The sequence below is a fragment of the Puma concolor genome, chromosome B2 (assembly GCF_028749965.1).
Source record: "Puma concolor isolate L17-30 chromosome B2, mPumCon1.1.hap2, whole genome shotgun sequence".
Taxonomy (NCBI): domain Eukaryota; kingdom Metazoa; phylum Chordata; class Mammalia; order Carnivora; family Felidae; genus Puma; species Puma concolor.
In genome coordinates this window covers 72,992,194-73,010,057 of record NC_141671.1, presented here as the reverse complement: position 1 = coordinate 73,010,057, position 17,864 = coordinate 72,992,194, and the positions used below count along the sequence as shown (strand labels likewise).

The 17,864-nt window shown below is 41.4% G+C and overlaps 1 protein-coding gene across 1 annotated transcript in view; it reads right to left on the bottom strand.

Annotated features, from left to right (window-relative positions):
* The window catches only part of SH3BGRL2 (SH3 domain binding glutamate rich protein like 2), a 77,915-nt gene that overhangs the window by 54,668 nt on the left and 5,383 nt on the right, over window positions 1-17,864 (bottom strand). The window contains exon 2 of the mRNA XM_086708398.1: window positions 6,450-7,169. Coding sequence (XP_086564524.1) covers window positions 6,450-7,169 — 720 coding nt within the window. The remainder of the gene's footprint in view (window positions 1-6,449; window positions 7,170-17,864) is intronic.

Below are 17,864 nucleotides of genomic sequence, written 5' to 3'. Positions count from 1 at the left end.
AATACAAATGGATAAAAAGCCCCTAATTTCATACAAGTCCATGCCCTTGATTATACTTCTATTTCCAAGTTTAAAATATTATTGTAGAATGGGAAAATATCAAATTTGAGAAAGAGTAAAATGTACTAGAAAACCTGAGGTCAGGTCTTCATCTGGGATATTGATAAACATCCCTTTTTAGCAAGAGACCTTACACACAACTACAATTCCATACAATTCCACATCCAGCTGCTAACATGAAGATTCAAGAAATTTGCCTTCAGTCTTTCCAATTAAAGGGAGAAAATTCCATTAATTAGTCTATTTCAACACTCATATTCCATGCTGTTATGGGTTGAATTGTGTTCCCTGAAAAATGCTGAAATCCTAACCACCGGTGCCTGTGAATGTAACTTTATTTGTAAACAGGACCTTTGCAGATGATCAATAAAGATGAAGTCATTAGGGCAGGCTCTATTCAATATGAACGTGTCCTTATAAAAAGGAGAAAGTTGCACATCATGACAGACACACACACACACACGCACGGAGACCATGTGAAGGCAGATACCAAAAAGATACATCTACAAGCCAAAGAATGTCAGAGATTGTCAGCAAACCATGAGAAGTTAGGAGAGAGGCATGGGGCAGTTTCCCTCACAGCCCTAACAAGGAGGCACCCCTGCCCATACCCTGATCTAGCTTCCAGAACTGGGAGACCAATTTCTGTTGTTTAAATCCTTGATTTTGATACTTTGTTAATGGCAGCCCTTAGGAAATTAACACACTTGCCTTCCCAGCCTGACCTTCCCTTAAATCACATCCTCCTCCTTGCTCCCCCAACTCATTCCTGCTTCTCCTGGTCATTTCTCATATGCTCCCATCTCCCTAACCTCACTCCACACCCTCACTCACCAATGCTCTTTGGCACTGTTTTCTCAAGGATACCCCTGGCATTTTGCATGGGCAGTTCTTATGGGGGACTATCCAGCCCACTGTAGGATGTCAGGCATCCCTGGTACTCTCATTGCCCCAGGGTGCCACCGTGCCCACAAGGGAGAACTGCTCTAGAAACTTCAGAACTACCTGCCAGGTGGAGTTCAACTCAGGATCCCACCATCTACTGTGTATGATCTCATCAGGGCATTTAACTTCAGCTTCTTCATCTGTAAAATGAGAATAAATAACTACCTTGCCCTGTGACTCTGAGGATTCAATGAGTTAAAGAGGCTAATGAGCCCAGGCTTACCCTCACTAGCTTCTTCTGGCTTAGAATCACTTAGGAATTACTGCCCAGTCTTAGGCTGTTCTACATGGTCATATCCTGACTTTAACTGCTTGGAACTCCTTTGCGGGGCCTCCTCACAGTAAAGCTTCACTGAATACATTCAGTGCTTCACTGCTTACTGCATGCTTAAAAGTTAAGTCATACAAACCAAAGGGTATGCCTTCTACAGCTGCAAAGATCAAAACAACTCTGAGCATAGTTTCTATGTGTTCCCCACCGCCACTCTCAATCCTACTTGAAAATATAATGGCAGCCCTGGGCAAAGCGCTGTATTTTCCAACTTTGTTTCCAATTTCTTTATCTCTTTTGCTCCCAGTGATGGTCCCTCTCCAACATCCATGCATATACTGTTCATTTCACCCAGCTTCTCAGAAACACTGCCCAAGCCCGCATTAATCTCCTTATTTAAATGGTTTGCATCCCAAGGCTCTGAGGCTGAAAAGTGAGCATTGACTTGTGCCCTAAGGCCAGAGTTTAAGTCTGTTCTTCTGACTTCACATACACCTAGCACCTAATAGCACCTTACACAGAGCCTGGTACTTGGTAGGTTTTCAATGATTATTTGATGAATTCAAGGGTCAATGGATGCATCAATGAATGCATTGCTGAATGAACACAAGAATGAATACATTCAGGAGTCAGGAGACCTAGTTTCCGTTTAACCCTTGGATCTGCGTTGAGTGACACAAATGACCTCAGGATAAGCCACTGAATTTCCAAGCCCAAATTTCCTTCTCTGTGATTTTAGGTGGTTGGACTTCACTAGAAAATTCCTTTAGGTTTTCTTCCAGCTCTAACAACTGAGCCCAGAAACTTTAACGAAGAGTGAAAGATTTTATTTCTTTTTTAGAGACATTTTACTCAAGACAAGCAGAGGGGTAAAGATTTTTTTTTAAATCACATACCAGGGGCGCCTGGGTGGCTCAGTCGGTTAAGCGGCGGACTTCAGCTCAGGTCATGATCTCGCAGCCCGTGAGTTCCAGCCCCGCATCGGGCTCTGTGCTGACAGCTCAGAGCCTGGAGCCTGTTTCAGATTTTGTGTCTCCCTCTCTCTGACCCTCCCCCATTCATGCTCTGTCTCTCTCTGTCTCAAAAATGAATACATGTTAAAAAAAAAAAAAATTAAAAATCACATACCAGAGGTCCCTCCTTGCCAGAGAGCCCCTTGTTACCTGGGGACAAAAGACGTGGGACAACACACAAGCTGCAGATACTGAAGACGTCTCTGAAATGCCGAGCACTACAGAGTTTGTTATCAAGGGCTTCCTGCAGGAACTTAAAGTCTACCCTGTCCTCAAAAGAAGTCCACAGGGACATCTGCTGTCTGCCTTCTTCTACCAAAAGCTCCTCCCTTTCCAGCCTGAACAAGGTGGACCCTGCACTCTCTCCCTGGCTCCAAATCTAACTCAATTCCTCTCCCTGCCATCTGCCTAAGGCTCCCACATGCATATTTTATGATTTCTGGCACATTTCCTCCTTATCTGACATCCTGCAATGTATCCCTCAGCCCCTATATTATTTCTATCTCTGATAATGTGTTCTGAAAGAGGCAAGTGTCCTTGGGCTATACTTTATTACTGGTGGTTTTCGCTATCCTATCTTATCTCCCCACCCAGTCCCCACCTAAATTCCTTGAGGACAAAGACTACATCCTCTTCCAATTGCCCACAAGACCAAGGACAGAGAGAGGCAAGGAGCAGACCCTTAGAAAATACTTGTTGAATGAATAAAATAATGAATGAATGAATGAATGAATGAATGAATGAATGAAATAATTGACTGATGCCAGTATTTTTAAATTAAAAAGCCATATCAATGTATTTCCTGAATAAAGTTACCAGGACCCCCGCCACCCCCACCTTTTGGGTACACAACCAGAATAAATTAAATTTTAAAATGGCACTTTTAGAATATACTGTTTTCTTAGGACTAATTAAATGCCCTTCACAACAATATGAATGACAGCAACGTTATCACCTGCATGTGAAATCTGATTTTTAGGTATTCATGGCATAATAATGTGGCATCTCTTTCATTTCCTAGAAAAAGCATGTTTTACCTGGAGCTGGAGAGGATAAAAGGGCAACCACCCCTTGGTGTTAATTATTACAAATACCACTGTTACGCATTGACGCTGGAGAATTCAGAGAAGTCAGAACAAGATGAGGATATTTTCTAAATAGATTGTTTAAATCTATTGCTGATTGGGGCAGAAAACCTTTCTGGAAATAACAGGAACCTACTTAGCAAAGTCAACTTCTAGTTACATTCCTTCCTTGTGGTTTAATAAACTTCAGCTAGAACTAAACCGACTTGGAAGTCAAATTATTTGTTCTCCCATGCATTTGCTAGTCACAGTTGGTCACCAAATAAACAGGGCCAACGGTCAACATAACACTGCTGGAAGGAAAACATTACGGCTATGCCATCAAAGCTTAATATAGCTTAATGCCATAAGCCCTATTAGCCTCCCCAGGCCAAGAGTTAACCTAAACAATTTCATTATCTCTTAGAAATCATTATTCTTGCATAGAAGCATAAACTTATCATCACCAAAAGTATAAATATTAAATAATTACAAAAAAGCTGTATTAATATACGAGATGATATTATAATTGGGAATTACTCAATGACTAAGGATCATCTGAGACCTAAAAAAGTTAGGTCCATTGAGATAGAGAATTACTGTTTATGGGCTGTATATATAACAGATTATGTCTTCTAGCTCAAATCAAATCATGTCAGAACACATACTACTAGGCGGGGCAGTGAGGGGACCTGAGACATCACAGTAGAACACCAAAGGAAAAGAATAGACTCACTTTGGGGTGGGGGGAGGGGAAAATGGGTGATGGGCATTGAGGAGGGCACTTGTTGAGATGAGCACTGGGTGTTGTACATCAGCGATGAACCACGGGAATCTACCCCAAAAACTAAGAGCACGCTTTACACACTGTTAGCCAATTTGACAATACATTACATTAAAAATTAAAAAAAGGAAAACAAAAAGAATAAACTCACTTTGAGGCATTTAAAGTGCATTTAAAATAAAAGACACTGTTACAAGGGTTTATCCACATTTACCCAACTGATGAAGTCGAAGCAGTTTAAAGCTAGAATGTAATTCTGAGCAATTCATCACCATCCTTCATTCTAACTCAGGAAGAGATGAAGCACCTTATCCAAGCTTACACCACCAGCCAGATTCTGCATTAAAACTTAGGTCTCTTGGGGCGCCTGGGTGGCGCAGTCGGTTAAGCGTCCGACTTCAGCCAGGTCACGATCTCGCGGTCCGTGAGTTCGAGCCCCGCATCGGGCTCTGGGCTGATGGCTCAGAGCCTGGAGCCTGTTTCCGATTCTGTGCCTCCCTCTCTCTCTGCCCCTAACCCCGTTCATGCTCTGTCTCTCTGTCCCAAAAATAAATAAACGTTCAAAAACAAAAATTTATGCTAATTAAATATTTAAAAAAAAAAAAAAAAAAAAAACTTAGGTCTCTTAAATCTAGCTTCATGGACAAAACACATAACAGTAAATATAAAAGTATTTATATTTTATATTTAAATATAAATGTTATATTTATGCATAGCAGGCAGGCAATAAATGTTAATGGATTTGAGGAAACAGAGATGCAAAATTCCAGAGCTATCTTGTATATTACCTGCTGATAGGCTAAGCCAAGTAACTGCCTGAAGTTTTGACTTTGACTTGTCCAAACTAACGTAGGCTTCTTAATACTATAGATCAGCATTTCCATAATCAAAAAATGCTACTGGAACAATTACTGAGCATGCTAATTGGTGGTGAAACCAAAAAGTCTATAGCATTCTTATGACGAAGTGCATTTGAAAAACAAAATCTATGCACAAAACAATATGGGTTTCCAAACACATGAAGTGTAGTTCAGTAGAGAAATCTGTAAAAGACAGGAATGACTAAGCAACCATAATTAACTAGAAATACCAAAACTATCAGGAGTATGGGGACCACCACATGCCTGCATGTAAAGATAAGTTGGAGTTTCCCATCTATTCCTAATGAAAAGGGGTCTTTTTTTGGTACTACAGTGTTGCTTTCTTTTTAAATAAAAAGTCTCCGTCGTTTATAAGGATTTACAAACAATATTTTATTCCATCCTCCATCCCACCTGCTTCAGAAACAAATTTTGGGACAATCTGGTTGTTGCTGGGCAGACAAGTGACCAAATTTTAAGCAACCAATACTGCAGTTTTGATGTTTTTGATTATATATCTCACCAAGGAACCTCGTAACAGCTTAACTCTTACTAAGGAAACCAAGTTTTAATAATCATGTAAAACATCCTGCTACATGTGTTATTACCCAGTGAGCTCTATCAAGTATACGACTGCATTTTTTCTTTGCAGTCTGACATCTATTTGTCTCTTCTTCCCAAAAACTTCTTCCTAAAAAAATTAAAAAGCCAAAATATCGACCAAACACAACTTAAAATAATTAGAGAAACCACACTTTATACATCCTCAAGATGAAATTGACCACTGCACTACAAGGGGAAAGAAACCAAGCACACACATTTACATAAAGAAAATATTCATAGCATCCTAAGGGAAAAAAAAAGACAAAACAAATAAGAAAACCCTGGCACGACAGGACAAACCTAGTTTACAGTTCTCTTTGCTCAGGTTTAAACTATTGAACTGGGTGGAAAGGAAGGGAGGGTGAAGAGCAATTACTACTTAAACTTGTTTCATTCAGGAGCTAAGTTAGCAAACCAAGCAGCCTACATAAAAGCTGCTTATATAAAATATAACCAGGCCGAAGGTCCCACATCGGGAAGAACTAACACGAAGGGAAGCGGGACCCCCGAAGCTCTCAGAGTACCCCTTCCCCAAATTCCCAAATCACACAACTGGAGCTGGGGGTTTCCCGCAGACTCCATTTTCTCCGCTGCGCTGTCTCCCTCTCAGGCCGAGTTGAGTGGGCCTGTGGGCGAGCTGGGGTCCCCCACCCACCTTTGCTCCCCGCCCTTTTCATTGTTGTGCAAGTGTGATGGATCACCTGCCCGGCGCGGGCTCCCGCGTCCGGACGCGCAGCGCACCGAGACGCGCAGGGGCGTGCGCCGCGCACCTCCCGCAGGACCCGCGCTCTGCGCTCAAGAGCCCCCCAGACCCGACCCCCGCCCTCTGCCAGTCCCCACGGTGCTCACCGCCACGAAACCCGAGGAGGAGGCAATGAACACGCGGATCACCATCCTCTCGCACGCGCGGACGGACCGTCTGCCCCCGCGGGTTCGGGGCTGGCGGGGGCACGGAGGCAAAACCCGGCTAAGAGCCGCCGCCGCCGCTGGGCAGATCGCTCGGGTCGGGGAAGATCGCGGGGACCTGACTCCCTCCCGCCGGTCAGCGGATAAAAGCCCAGAGCCTCCCGGCCGCTGGCCGAGGGAGGAGGGGGGAGGGAAGGAGGAGGAGGGAACAGGCTGTGGGGCGTGATGGGAGTTGTAGTTTCGGTCTCTCCCTGGAGTGCCTGGTGGGCTGAGCGCCTCGCAGCCCCTCCTTACTGCGTGACAATAGCGTACACGCGCAGGTGGCTGCAGAGGACCCCGAGGCTGGGGCGAGGCTGTGACGAGGCTGTGACGAGGGGTGGTGAGGATTCTGGCGAAACGGGGAAAGAGAAAACTAGGCAAAAGGGCTTGGTTCAGAGTCCAAGCTTGGGTTCTGTGTTGTGGTTTAGTGATTTGGAGCATCCCCACGCAGAACCGCCCGACAGACTGGTTCGAGCCGCGGAGACCCACGGTCTTAGGGCGGCTAGCGCGCTGGGCAAGCCCAGACGACCTGCGGCGGCGGGTGGAGCGGGCTGGGCTTTCAGGAGGTGGCCGCGGTGGGGGCGGTGGGGTGGGGCTGGGCGCTCCTCCGTTTTCCCCGAGGCTCTGGAGATTGCGGAAAGGTGATTCTTTTAGCTAAATGAGACGTTGTCTTTTTCTGTAGGCACTGCAAATTAGAAGCCTGATGAGAGCACAACTGATATTTTATTTTTCTTAGCAAAACTGTAATTGTAGTAGAAAAATGAATACCAAGCGAAATTGGAGTCCTTCTATCAACATTGGGAATCAGGACCCCACCCTCCCCACCCCCTACTCTGCACAATGGCTTCGCCTCTTTGCACCTAATATTTACAATTGAGCCAAATCTGTGCCGTTTTCAGACCCGCTGCACATTCCAACGCAGTCTCCCAGGAGGATGGTGTTAAATAAAAAGCTTTTATGTAGTTTGCTAATAGTTTAGGAATAGTTATTTAACAAGTGTTTTCTGTTTCAGAAAAGCGCAAGCCTTGCAACCGTTTCGTGGATGTGAACCAGTTTTCCCTGCAGTTACTGTATTTACTTTATTCCTTTCAGCAGGGGATTTTAGCACAGTTCTGGGAACAATGTTAATTAATAGTTCTAGAAAGAAAGAAATTAGATGATGAGATCTCTGGCTCTTTGGTAAATTTCTTGCACGAGTACTAATCATTTTGGAGCATTTGCGTTTTAGAGCAGTTTTTAATATTTCAAGTTTATAACCTTTCCTATTCTCTTAAGTTATTTCTGTAGTATTTTTTTTTAATATTTATTTATTTTTGAGAGACAGTGCAAGCGAAGGAGGTTCGGAGAGAGAGAGACAGAATCTGAAGCAGGCTCCAGGCTCTGAGCTGTCAGCACAGAGCCCAACACGGGGCTGGAACTCACGGACCACAAGATCATGACCTGAGCTGAAATCTGAGCTTAAAGCTCTGAGCCACCCCGGTGCCCCTACAGTATTCCTTTTTAATTTAGTACATTAACAGATGATACAATCCTAATGGGACTTTATTTCTTCTTAGTATATAATAACATTCAATGTAAGTTTTGCTGTAATTAATATCTCTCTGCATATGTACTTTAATTTAGCTACCAAAAATTTGGAAATGCATACTTTTAAGTTTCTAAATAATTTCCTTAAAAGTAGATACTATGTTTCCTGTATCACTGCCACTCTTGAAAGTCAACATTTTCTTTAGTTTGGAATTATTCAGCTTTGAAGGTATAGTTAAACTCAACCAATAGGAACTCAGAGGCTATTCTCTGAAAGGTACCGAAGTGGATAAAAAGTTAAATAAGTCATTTCCCCAGCAGAGCACCTATTGTCTGCAAAACAAAAAGGTACAGAAATAGCAGCAGAACAAGACCAATAGGTTGTTGTGTGGATTTAAAGGAAAGGGTGGCTTTTTAGAAGAGACTTTGAAGACGAGTAGAAGAATATCTACTGGCAGATAGGGGGAATGCAGGGTGAGAATATGCAGAATTTATGAGATCGACAAGGAGTTGGTTGTACTTCAGAAAGGGATAGGAGAGGTCTAGTAGGGATAATGTTGAAAATGTAGGTTTGAATGAATGCAACAGAAGGCTCTCACTGGGTTGTCTTCCCAGCTTCTTGCTCTTTTCTGAAACCTGTCCCTCAGCTCTGACCTAAGACATTGTAGGGGTGGCTCCCAAAGCCCTGTTCATACAGCAAGACCCAGACCGCTGGCCACAGCTAATTGGTCTAGGCCCCAAACTAGGCCAGACAATATCCCTACCCTAAGGACTTGGAATTAGCACCGGCAAAGAAAGAGAGAGCTTAAACTTTAACTTGTGACACAGAAGCTCAGAGCTTTCAGAAGCCACGTTCTAACATGGGAACCAGAGAAGCTGAAGAAGCTAGTCAGTAGGAAGAGAACAAAGCAGACTTGTGGATAGTGATGGAAATGAGTTTCAGCGAGTGCTGATAATGTTTTAGTCCAGGGGTCCTAAAATTATGAGCTGTGTGGCAAATTGTGTGTTTTATAAATAAAGTTTTATTGGAACTCATTTCTTTTCATATTGCCTATGCCACAGTGACAGAAACCATATGGCCTGCAAAGCCTAATACATTTACTATTTGGCCCTTTACAGAAAAAGTTTGCCAGTCCTTGTTTATGGCTCAACTTGTTCCTATACCCCTACTCATAATGTCTGCATAATATCCCTGTATCCATATCATATATTTCTCATCTTAGTTAAGCCCCCTCAAATAGGTTTCAGTTTTGGGCAATCAAAATTACCCTCACTGAGAAGTTTATACTGAACTTGTAAGCATTCAGAGGAAGGAAAGGATATGATCAGAGCTATACTTCAAGAACATTACTCTGGTAATAGTTCTGGTTTATTCCACACTGATGAAAAAGTTTATATGCAGGACAAAGTGTTAGCAGTCCAGGGATCCACAACAGCTAGTGTGGAGTTGAGACCCGGAGTTAGTAAACAAAATGTAAGAATGAGTGAGAGTAGAAAGCAATCTGGGATATAAACTAGAGGCCCAAGATCAACACAAGGGTATCATACCACAGGGAGGATTAGGTGCCCATCTGACAAGTAAAGTCTGCAGATAAAGCAGGCAGCCAAAGCTTAAAGACAGAACTCAGAAAACTGAGTAGGTCATTAGGCTTTAAGGAAGCTGCCTCTGCATTGCCTAAGACTTGAACCTGTTTATAAGTCATGATAGGACATCTGGCTAGCGTGGGTTTTTTCTTCACTTTATTGACATATAATGTTGTGTAAGTTCAAGGTGTACAACGTGATGATTTGACATACATTTACATTGTGAAATTATCACCGTAATAAGGTTTGTTAACAGCCTAGAGTGTTTTAAAACAGGAGTTTTTAACCTTTAGTAGTCTGGCAAAGTCTATGAACCCTTTCTCAAATAAGTTTCTAAATACAGAAAATAAAGGGGACAGGATTAGTGATATCGCAAAAACAGTTATCAAAATAAAGGAGTGCAGTATTTTTGTTATTTTTTGAATTTATTTCAGTTTAATTTGTTTTAACGTACGGTGCTCTATTAGTTTCAGGTGTACAATACAGTGAATCAGCACTTCCATACATCACCCAGTGCTCCTCATAACAAGTGCACTCCTTAATCCCCATCACCTGTTTCACCCATCTCCCCCACCCACCTCCCCTCTGGTAAGCATCAGTTTGTTGTCAATAGTTAAGGGTCTGTTTCTTGGATTGTCTCTCTCTCTTTTTCTCTTTCTCTCTTTCCTCTTTTTCCCCTGGCTCATTTGTTTCATTTCTTAAATTTCATATATGAGTGAAGTCATATGGTATTTGTCTTTCTCTGACATTTCACTTAGCATTATACTCTCTAGCTCCATCCATGTCATTGCAAATGGCAAGATTTCTTTCTTTTTATGGTTAAATAATATTCCATCGTGTGTATATACCACATCTTCTTTATCAATTCATCTGTCGATGGACACTTGGGCCGCTTCCATACCTGGCTATTGTAAATAACACTCCTGTAAATATAGGGTTGCACATGCCTTTGAATTAGTGTTTTTGTATTTTGGGGGTAAATACCAAGGAGCGTGATTACTGGATCATAGAGTAGTTCTATTTTTAACTTTTTGAGGAATCTTCATAGTCTTTTCCACAGCTTGGAAACACCAGTGGCATTCCCACCAACAGTGCAAAAGGGTTCCTTTTTCTCCACATCCTTACCAACACTTGTTGTTTCTTGTGTTTTTTATTTTAAACATTCTAATAGGTGTGAGGTGAACCACTGTGATTTTGAAGTATAATGAGAAGAAATAAAATTTTAAGATATTTGCAACAGTTGGAAAATATTAAAATACCTATGATTTCTGTTGGTAACAAAGTCACAGATGTTTGCTGCTATTACAGTGGTTTGTTGATACATTCATAATTGAAGGGATTAGTAAATTTCTGTTGGAGTCTGGTGAAAATATAAAGATGTTATTTTTTTTCTCATTCAAGTTCATGAACTCCCTAAATTCTATCCACAAGTCTCTTGGGTGGGGTGGGGGACATGTGTGTCTAAGAACCCCAGTTGAGGAAACCATAGTGTCTAAGTGTATTCAAATCTGTAAAAACCTATGAATTTGCCTAAAAAGCACATACAGAAAGAAAGAAGAAGGAGCCATGAAGAGTCCTTTGGAGAACTCCTACATGTAAGAACTGGAAGGAGAACAAGGAATTAAAGGGAGTGGAGGAGCCATCAGAAAAACACAAAACTGAATGAATACAGTAAACCTAACAGTAGAGTTCTAAGTTTAAGGAAGTAGAGAATAGCAAGAATGTTACTCAGCCTGAAAGTCAAGAAAGAAAATAAAAATAGAGGCTCTGAGTTTGTTAGCTGGGCAGGCTGTGTTCACATTTCAGCTTTGCCACTTAATTTCTTGGACAAATTATTTTGTACCTCTCTAAGCTTCAATTTTCATGTCTATAAAATAAGCATAAGTAATGGCTTTTATTCAATATTTTTATGAAGGTTAATTATGCTCAGGATATTCTCCAAATGATGGCCTATGGTATCTGTTTGAAGGGTATTCCCACTCTACCTGGTTACTGATGTTTGGACCATATCTGTGTACTTCCCTCAGTGTGACCTATATTGCAGCTTGAAAGTAATTTATGACATATGTGACCAGGCTTGGAAATACATAATGGGGATTTTCCAGGAATTTACAGTTGGAAAATCAAAAGACTAAGGCAATTGGTAGTAGGAACATAAAGGCAAATGCTGCAAGGGGGTGGAGTGGGGATAAGGAGCTTTGAGCAAGTTAAGGAATGAGGGAACAGAATGAAGAATAAGAGGAAGTTGGTCTGTAACAGGAGAATGGAGCCCCTGTGGAATGAAAAGTAGAAACACTAATGAAGAGCTGGCCGCTGTCTTCTAGTCTCAGCTTCCATGAATCCAGGTGTACCACAGTTCCTGCCCTTGGATTGCTGTTTTATAACCTCCATCTTTTATCTTGAGCTAGTTTAAGTGGAGGGGTCTTTTCCTGACTACTGTAAATCCTAACCAGAATATCCATGTAAAGTATGGACAGTAAATCACTTGCCTGAGGGGCGCTTGGGGGAATCAATCGGTGAAGCATCTGACTTTGGCTCAGGTCATGATGTCACAGTTCAAGAGTTCAAGCCCCGCCTCAGGCTCTGTGCTGACAGCTCGGAGCCTGGAGCCTGCTTCAGGTTCTGTGTCTCCCTCTCTCTCTGCCTCTCCCCCCACTTGTTCTCTCTCTCTCTCTCTCTCTCTCAAAAATAAAAAAATCAAGATAATAATAATAATTTGCCTGAGGAGGGTCCAAGTGCAAAAGATTCATCATACGGATTGTAGCAAACAGCACAGCACATCTCAAAACTGGATTTTTGTCTGAAGTATTCTGATATTTCCATGTCAAGTTAATTTTTAAAAAACTGAGTTAACTAAGCCAAAATCTCCCCAAGACCTGTGCAATCCTCCTGTTCTCCAGGTTTCTCCCTCCAATGTAAATAAAACCTTGAGCCCAGTGTTTGGTGCCCAATAAATCCACAAGAAGCACTAGGTGTTATTATAATAATCATTTGTTATTATTGCTGACCTTTGCGAGAGCACTGCCAGTGGAAAAATGGAAGCATTAGCCAGACTGCAGCAGCTTGAGGACTGATGAGCCAATAGAAACCAGGGTATCGTCTTTTCTAATTGGAAGTTGGGGACTGATGAGAGGGGACAAGCAAGGACAGAAACTTGAAGGGGAATCAGGGACATTCTTCAGTAAGGTTTATCTACAGATTAAAGAGCTCTTCTAAACAGTCTGGAGTCTCAACTGTCCAGATTGTATTTTTAGAATGGAATTGAATCTGATTGATAATTCTGTTCTGTCAAAGCTGTCCTGTTTTTAACAGCATTTAATTCAATACTATCCAGCTCCCCAAGGATTTAACTTGAGGCACTCCAGTCACTACACCATGCCTGTCACAAATCCCTGCCCGGCTCCAGGCAGTTGTTCCTCTGAGAGCTGAGTTGGCACATTTGGCTGCTGATGGGTGAAGGATTTGTGGGAGAGGAGGTTATAAGCTAGAGGGCAGGGGTAGGTCAGAGTGGTTAAGGGACAGGTCTCTGAGCCAGACCTGAATTAATGTCACAGATGTATGACCTTCCTTAGGCACTTCACTTAGCCTGGGACACCCCACCTTCCTCGTTGTTGTTGGGGGCTTTATGGAGAAGATGCGTGTAAGGTGCTTTTATACACAGTGCCGTAAACGTAGTTAGGACTCAATGAGTATTAGCTACTACTAATCACATAAAGTAAATCAGAGAATGGCCTTCATTTGCATAAAGCACATAAATTTCATAAATATTTCTGTTTCATGTCTGTGAGTTTAACTTTCTAAATAACAAGGATCTGGTTTGTATAAGCGTCTTTGTACAGTGCCATGTTCAGTTAAAGTACTTAACAAAAACTTTTTGATGTTAATGAAGTTTAGAGAAGGCCATACTTAAGATAAAAGGAATATCAGTGAAATGAAGCAGTAATGAAGTCAAATAATGGCAGCTTGAATTCCATAAGAGAATTCATCTGATGCTTTTATGTTGCTTCATCAGGCTCATTCTATTTTTAATAAAATAAAGGCTTAACAGGAACACGCTAATAGTCCCTGAACTGGATGGAACTTTCAGCGCTCATGTTTAAGAAATGAAGGGAAATCATAAAGTAGGGAATAAGCCTTGAAACCAATATTCAGGACATATTTTTGAATCTGTACATATTCAACCTAACCCAGAGGGCTCCCTATCCTCTCTGACAAGAGAAAACACTTTCATTTCTTCCATGCCTTATTCCCCCCAGAAACTGAAAAAAGGTATACGGGAAGAAAATTGGATGGCATAAGCCACCATCTTGGAACTATAACAAGGAGGTTTTGAGATCTGCTGGTCCGCTTGGAGGACTAAAAACCTTGTGTGCAGTTGATTTCTTTCAGCTATATTCATTCAGTATGTGCCAGATGCTATGCTAAGTGCTGGGAATTCAGCAGTAAATCAAACACAGCCCCTATCCTCACAGAGATTATGGCTAAACTGGAGGATGAAACGTGAACAATATGCTTGAAGGAAATGACTAGATTGTGGTGCTTTTTAAATTTTCTTAATCTGGAAGGACTCTCCTAATCAACTATTTTTGGAGACAGCGATATATAAAATTCTCCCCACCCCCCCCCCCAACTCCCAAGATTACATTCCAGGTCAGAAGATGATATCACCATAACAAAATAAAGATTAAAAGTTGATATTACTTACATAGTTGTAGGCAACACAAGTTAGGAGAACTTCCAGTACTCTACAATGTTTTGGTTATTAGTTCACTGCCTTTATATAAGTGATTACCATATTGTAATAAACAAAAATTTACATTTAGGTTATTGTTGAAACTGAAATTATTTTGATTCCTCATGAATACATTGCTAATGAGTTTTCAGTTTGGTATAATTTCCTATTATGCTAGGCATAAAGGCCATTTAGAATAATTGCAACAGAGGAAGTATAAGAAAATGTTTATATATAGCTACAATTAAAGAAAATGGAAAACTAAGGTTAAACAAACAAAGTGTTATTGTTGTAACAATTATTTTTATTATTTTTTCCTGTGATTTTCAAGGGCTTACTGAATGGAAATTGTGAACATTTGCTTTTAGTATATTTTAGTACCTTGAACCATAATGATTTCAACAAGAACAATGAGGTCTTTATGTTTATTTCTTGACTCTTTCCTTAAAAAAAAAAAAAAAAAAAAGGATGAGAAAAAAATATAGAACACTTTAACATTAGGTTATCACTTCTTTTCCTCAGTTCTTTGCATCCATCCCTTTCCAATTCATTCGGGGCAACTTTCATTGTGGAAATCACTACTTCAGTCTCCACTGCAGTAAGTGCCTTTAGGTTTAAATACAGTCTTTCCAGAGGGAAGTCATTTTTGCATTAAGTGGAATTCCACTTAACAGTGATGTCAGAGGGGTGCCTGGGTGGCTCAGTAGGTTGAGCGTCCGACTTTGGCTCAGGCCATGATCTCACAGTTTGTGAGTTCAAGCCCCACATTGGGCTCTCTGCTGTAGGCACTTAGCCCACTTCAGAACCTCCATCTCCCTCTCATTCTACCCCTCCCCCGCTTGTTCTCTTTCCCTCCTTCTCTCTCTCTCTCACTTTCAAATTTAAACATTTAAAAAAATCTAAAAAAAAAACAAAACACTGATGTCAGGGAGCGAGACTTCCCTATTAATTCAACTCACCAGACCCAGAAGCCATGATCTGGCCAGATAATCACTAAGTTTATAACAAAATGAAGCACTTAATAATGGAATTCTAGTCCTTCTTTGCCCCCTAGTTGTAAACCAGACATATTTGAAAAATTCATTAAAATTTTCTTGCCCCAAGAACAGTGTAGTGGAAAAGTCTTATTTTACTTTAACCGCAGTTTACATTTCCCCAAAACATACAGCTTTTTAAGAGAGTTTTATTTATTTATTTATTTTAATTTGAGAAAGAGAGAGAGACAGAGAGAACAAGCAGAGGAGAGGCAGAGGGAAAGAGAGAGAGAATCCCAAGCAGGTTGCAGGACTCAATCTCATAACCGTGAGATAACTGTGAGATCATGACCTGAGCTGAAATCAGGTGTCAGACACGTAACTTGCTGAACCACCCAGGTGCTCCCTTTTTTTAAAGACAATTTTAGGGGTGCCTGGGTGGCTCAGTCGGGTAAGCATCGACTCTTGATTTGGGCTCAGGTCATGGCCTCATGGTTCATGGGCCCAAGCCCTGCATCAGGCTCTGTGTTGACAGTGTGGAATCTGCTTGGGATTCTCTCGTGCTCTCTCTCTGCTCATCTCCCCATCTTGTGTTCTCTCTCTCAAAATAAATAAACATAAAAAAAAAAGAATTTTACTTATTTATTTATTTATTTAAATTGGGGGGGAGGGGCAGAGGGAGAGAGAGAGAATAACATACAGCTTTTTAAAAGCCCAATCCAGGGGCGCCTGGGTGGCGCAGTCGGTTAAGCGTCCGACTTCAGCCAGGTCACGATCTCGCGGTCCGTGAGTTCGAGCCCCGCGTCGGGCTCTGGGCTGATGGCTCAGAGCCTGGAGCCTGTTTCCGATTCTGTCTCTCCCTCTCTCTCTGCCCCTCGCCCGTTCATGCTCTGTCTCTCTCTGTCCCAAAAATAAATAAACGTTGGAAAAAAAAAAAAAAAAAAAGCCCAATCCATTCAATTCAATGTATTTGTTGAACACCTGCTCTCTATGAGTAACTTATTAAACTTCCTCTCTTCAGCAATTTGCATATCTTTAAAATTTAATAGTGATTAAGAAATCATCTGTCAAGATCAGAAAAATATTAATATGTCCTCATAATTTTTGAAAGCTTATGATTTTGATAGTTGTTCAATAGGAGGGATATTAAGCAATTTTAATTCCATACCATGACCGTTTATCAAGTTCCTACTAGGCAGTAGGCACTCTTTTGGATGTGGAGAATATCAAGATTCAGAAAACTGTGTGTTGGGGGTGGGGTGAAATGTTTTGCCCAAAGTAAAGTCCTGGGTAGAAGCACAAAGGTCAGTGAGTGAGTGAGTGGTTGTGTGAGAACAATGCAGAGAATCCCCATGGGATATGGGTCCTTTGAAAGGAATCTTTGTAGTGGATCTGAAGTTTACTTGCAGTATGTGTCTTTATTGTTTCTGTTTTAGCTAGTAGATTAATATTTTAGGTAGTTAAAAATCTCATCAGCTTCTATTTCCCTGTGACTTGTTACAGTTTGCCTTTGTTCCTGGGTTAAGAGTAACAACTGTATACTCAGGGTCAAGGTTGAAGGTGGAAGATGCTGGAAGAAACAACTCTGCAGTACTGAGTAGCAACCTATGAGCCTGAAACAAAGACAAGCGTCCTGTGTCTGAAATGTACTTCTGTTCCCGTATCAGTGGATATATATGCAGCTGCATGTTTGGCCAAACCTGACAAATTTTCAGGAGCCATAGTGACCTTTGATTATTTCACATAATGAGAAGAGTGCAAGGAGCTGAATCCAGGTTTATTGTAGCAGTCCTACAATGTCCTCAAAGTCCCCGACACTTCCCACTTTTCCTTTTGCCATCCTTAGCATGACGACATTCTTCCTTGGGTTTGTTGCTTCGTGGGTGCCAGGTGGCTGCTACAGCCACAAGTATAGAATCTTCATTTCATACCCTCATCAAGTCGTTAGAAGAAGGCAAGCAGAAAATATGCTTTCCTCTTATCACAGAGGAAAAGCTTTCCCAGAAGTTCCCTAGTGGACTTCTTAAACCTCATTGGTCACAACTTGGTCGCATAGCCACCTGCAAAGGAAGCTGGGAAAATGTATAACAGTAAGGAGAATGTGAGAGCCAAGATGGGTTTAGGTCTGTTGTCGTTCAACCAGTGGGGCTAGGATGCAGGGTAGGCATATCACAACCCAGACTACTGAGATTCTGCTAGCAAGGGAGGCACTGGGTGGGGGAGAGAGATGAATGAAGCAGTGACTACGTGACTACTACAGTCATTTGCTTAGTGTGACCTTGAGTAAATTATTTAGCATCCGTGCCTCAGTTTCCACATCAGTAAAATGGAGATAAAACCTAAGTCCTTGCCTTGCAGTGGGGATTAAATGACATAATCCATGCCAAGTGCTTTTATTATTTTTTTAAGATTTTTTTCTTTTTAACTTAAATTGTAGTTAACAAATTTGCTTCAGAAGTAGAATTCAGTGATTCACTTACATACAACACCCACTATTCATCA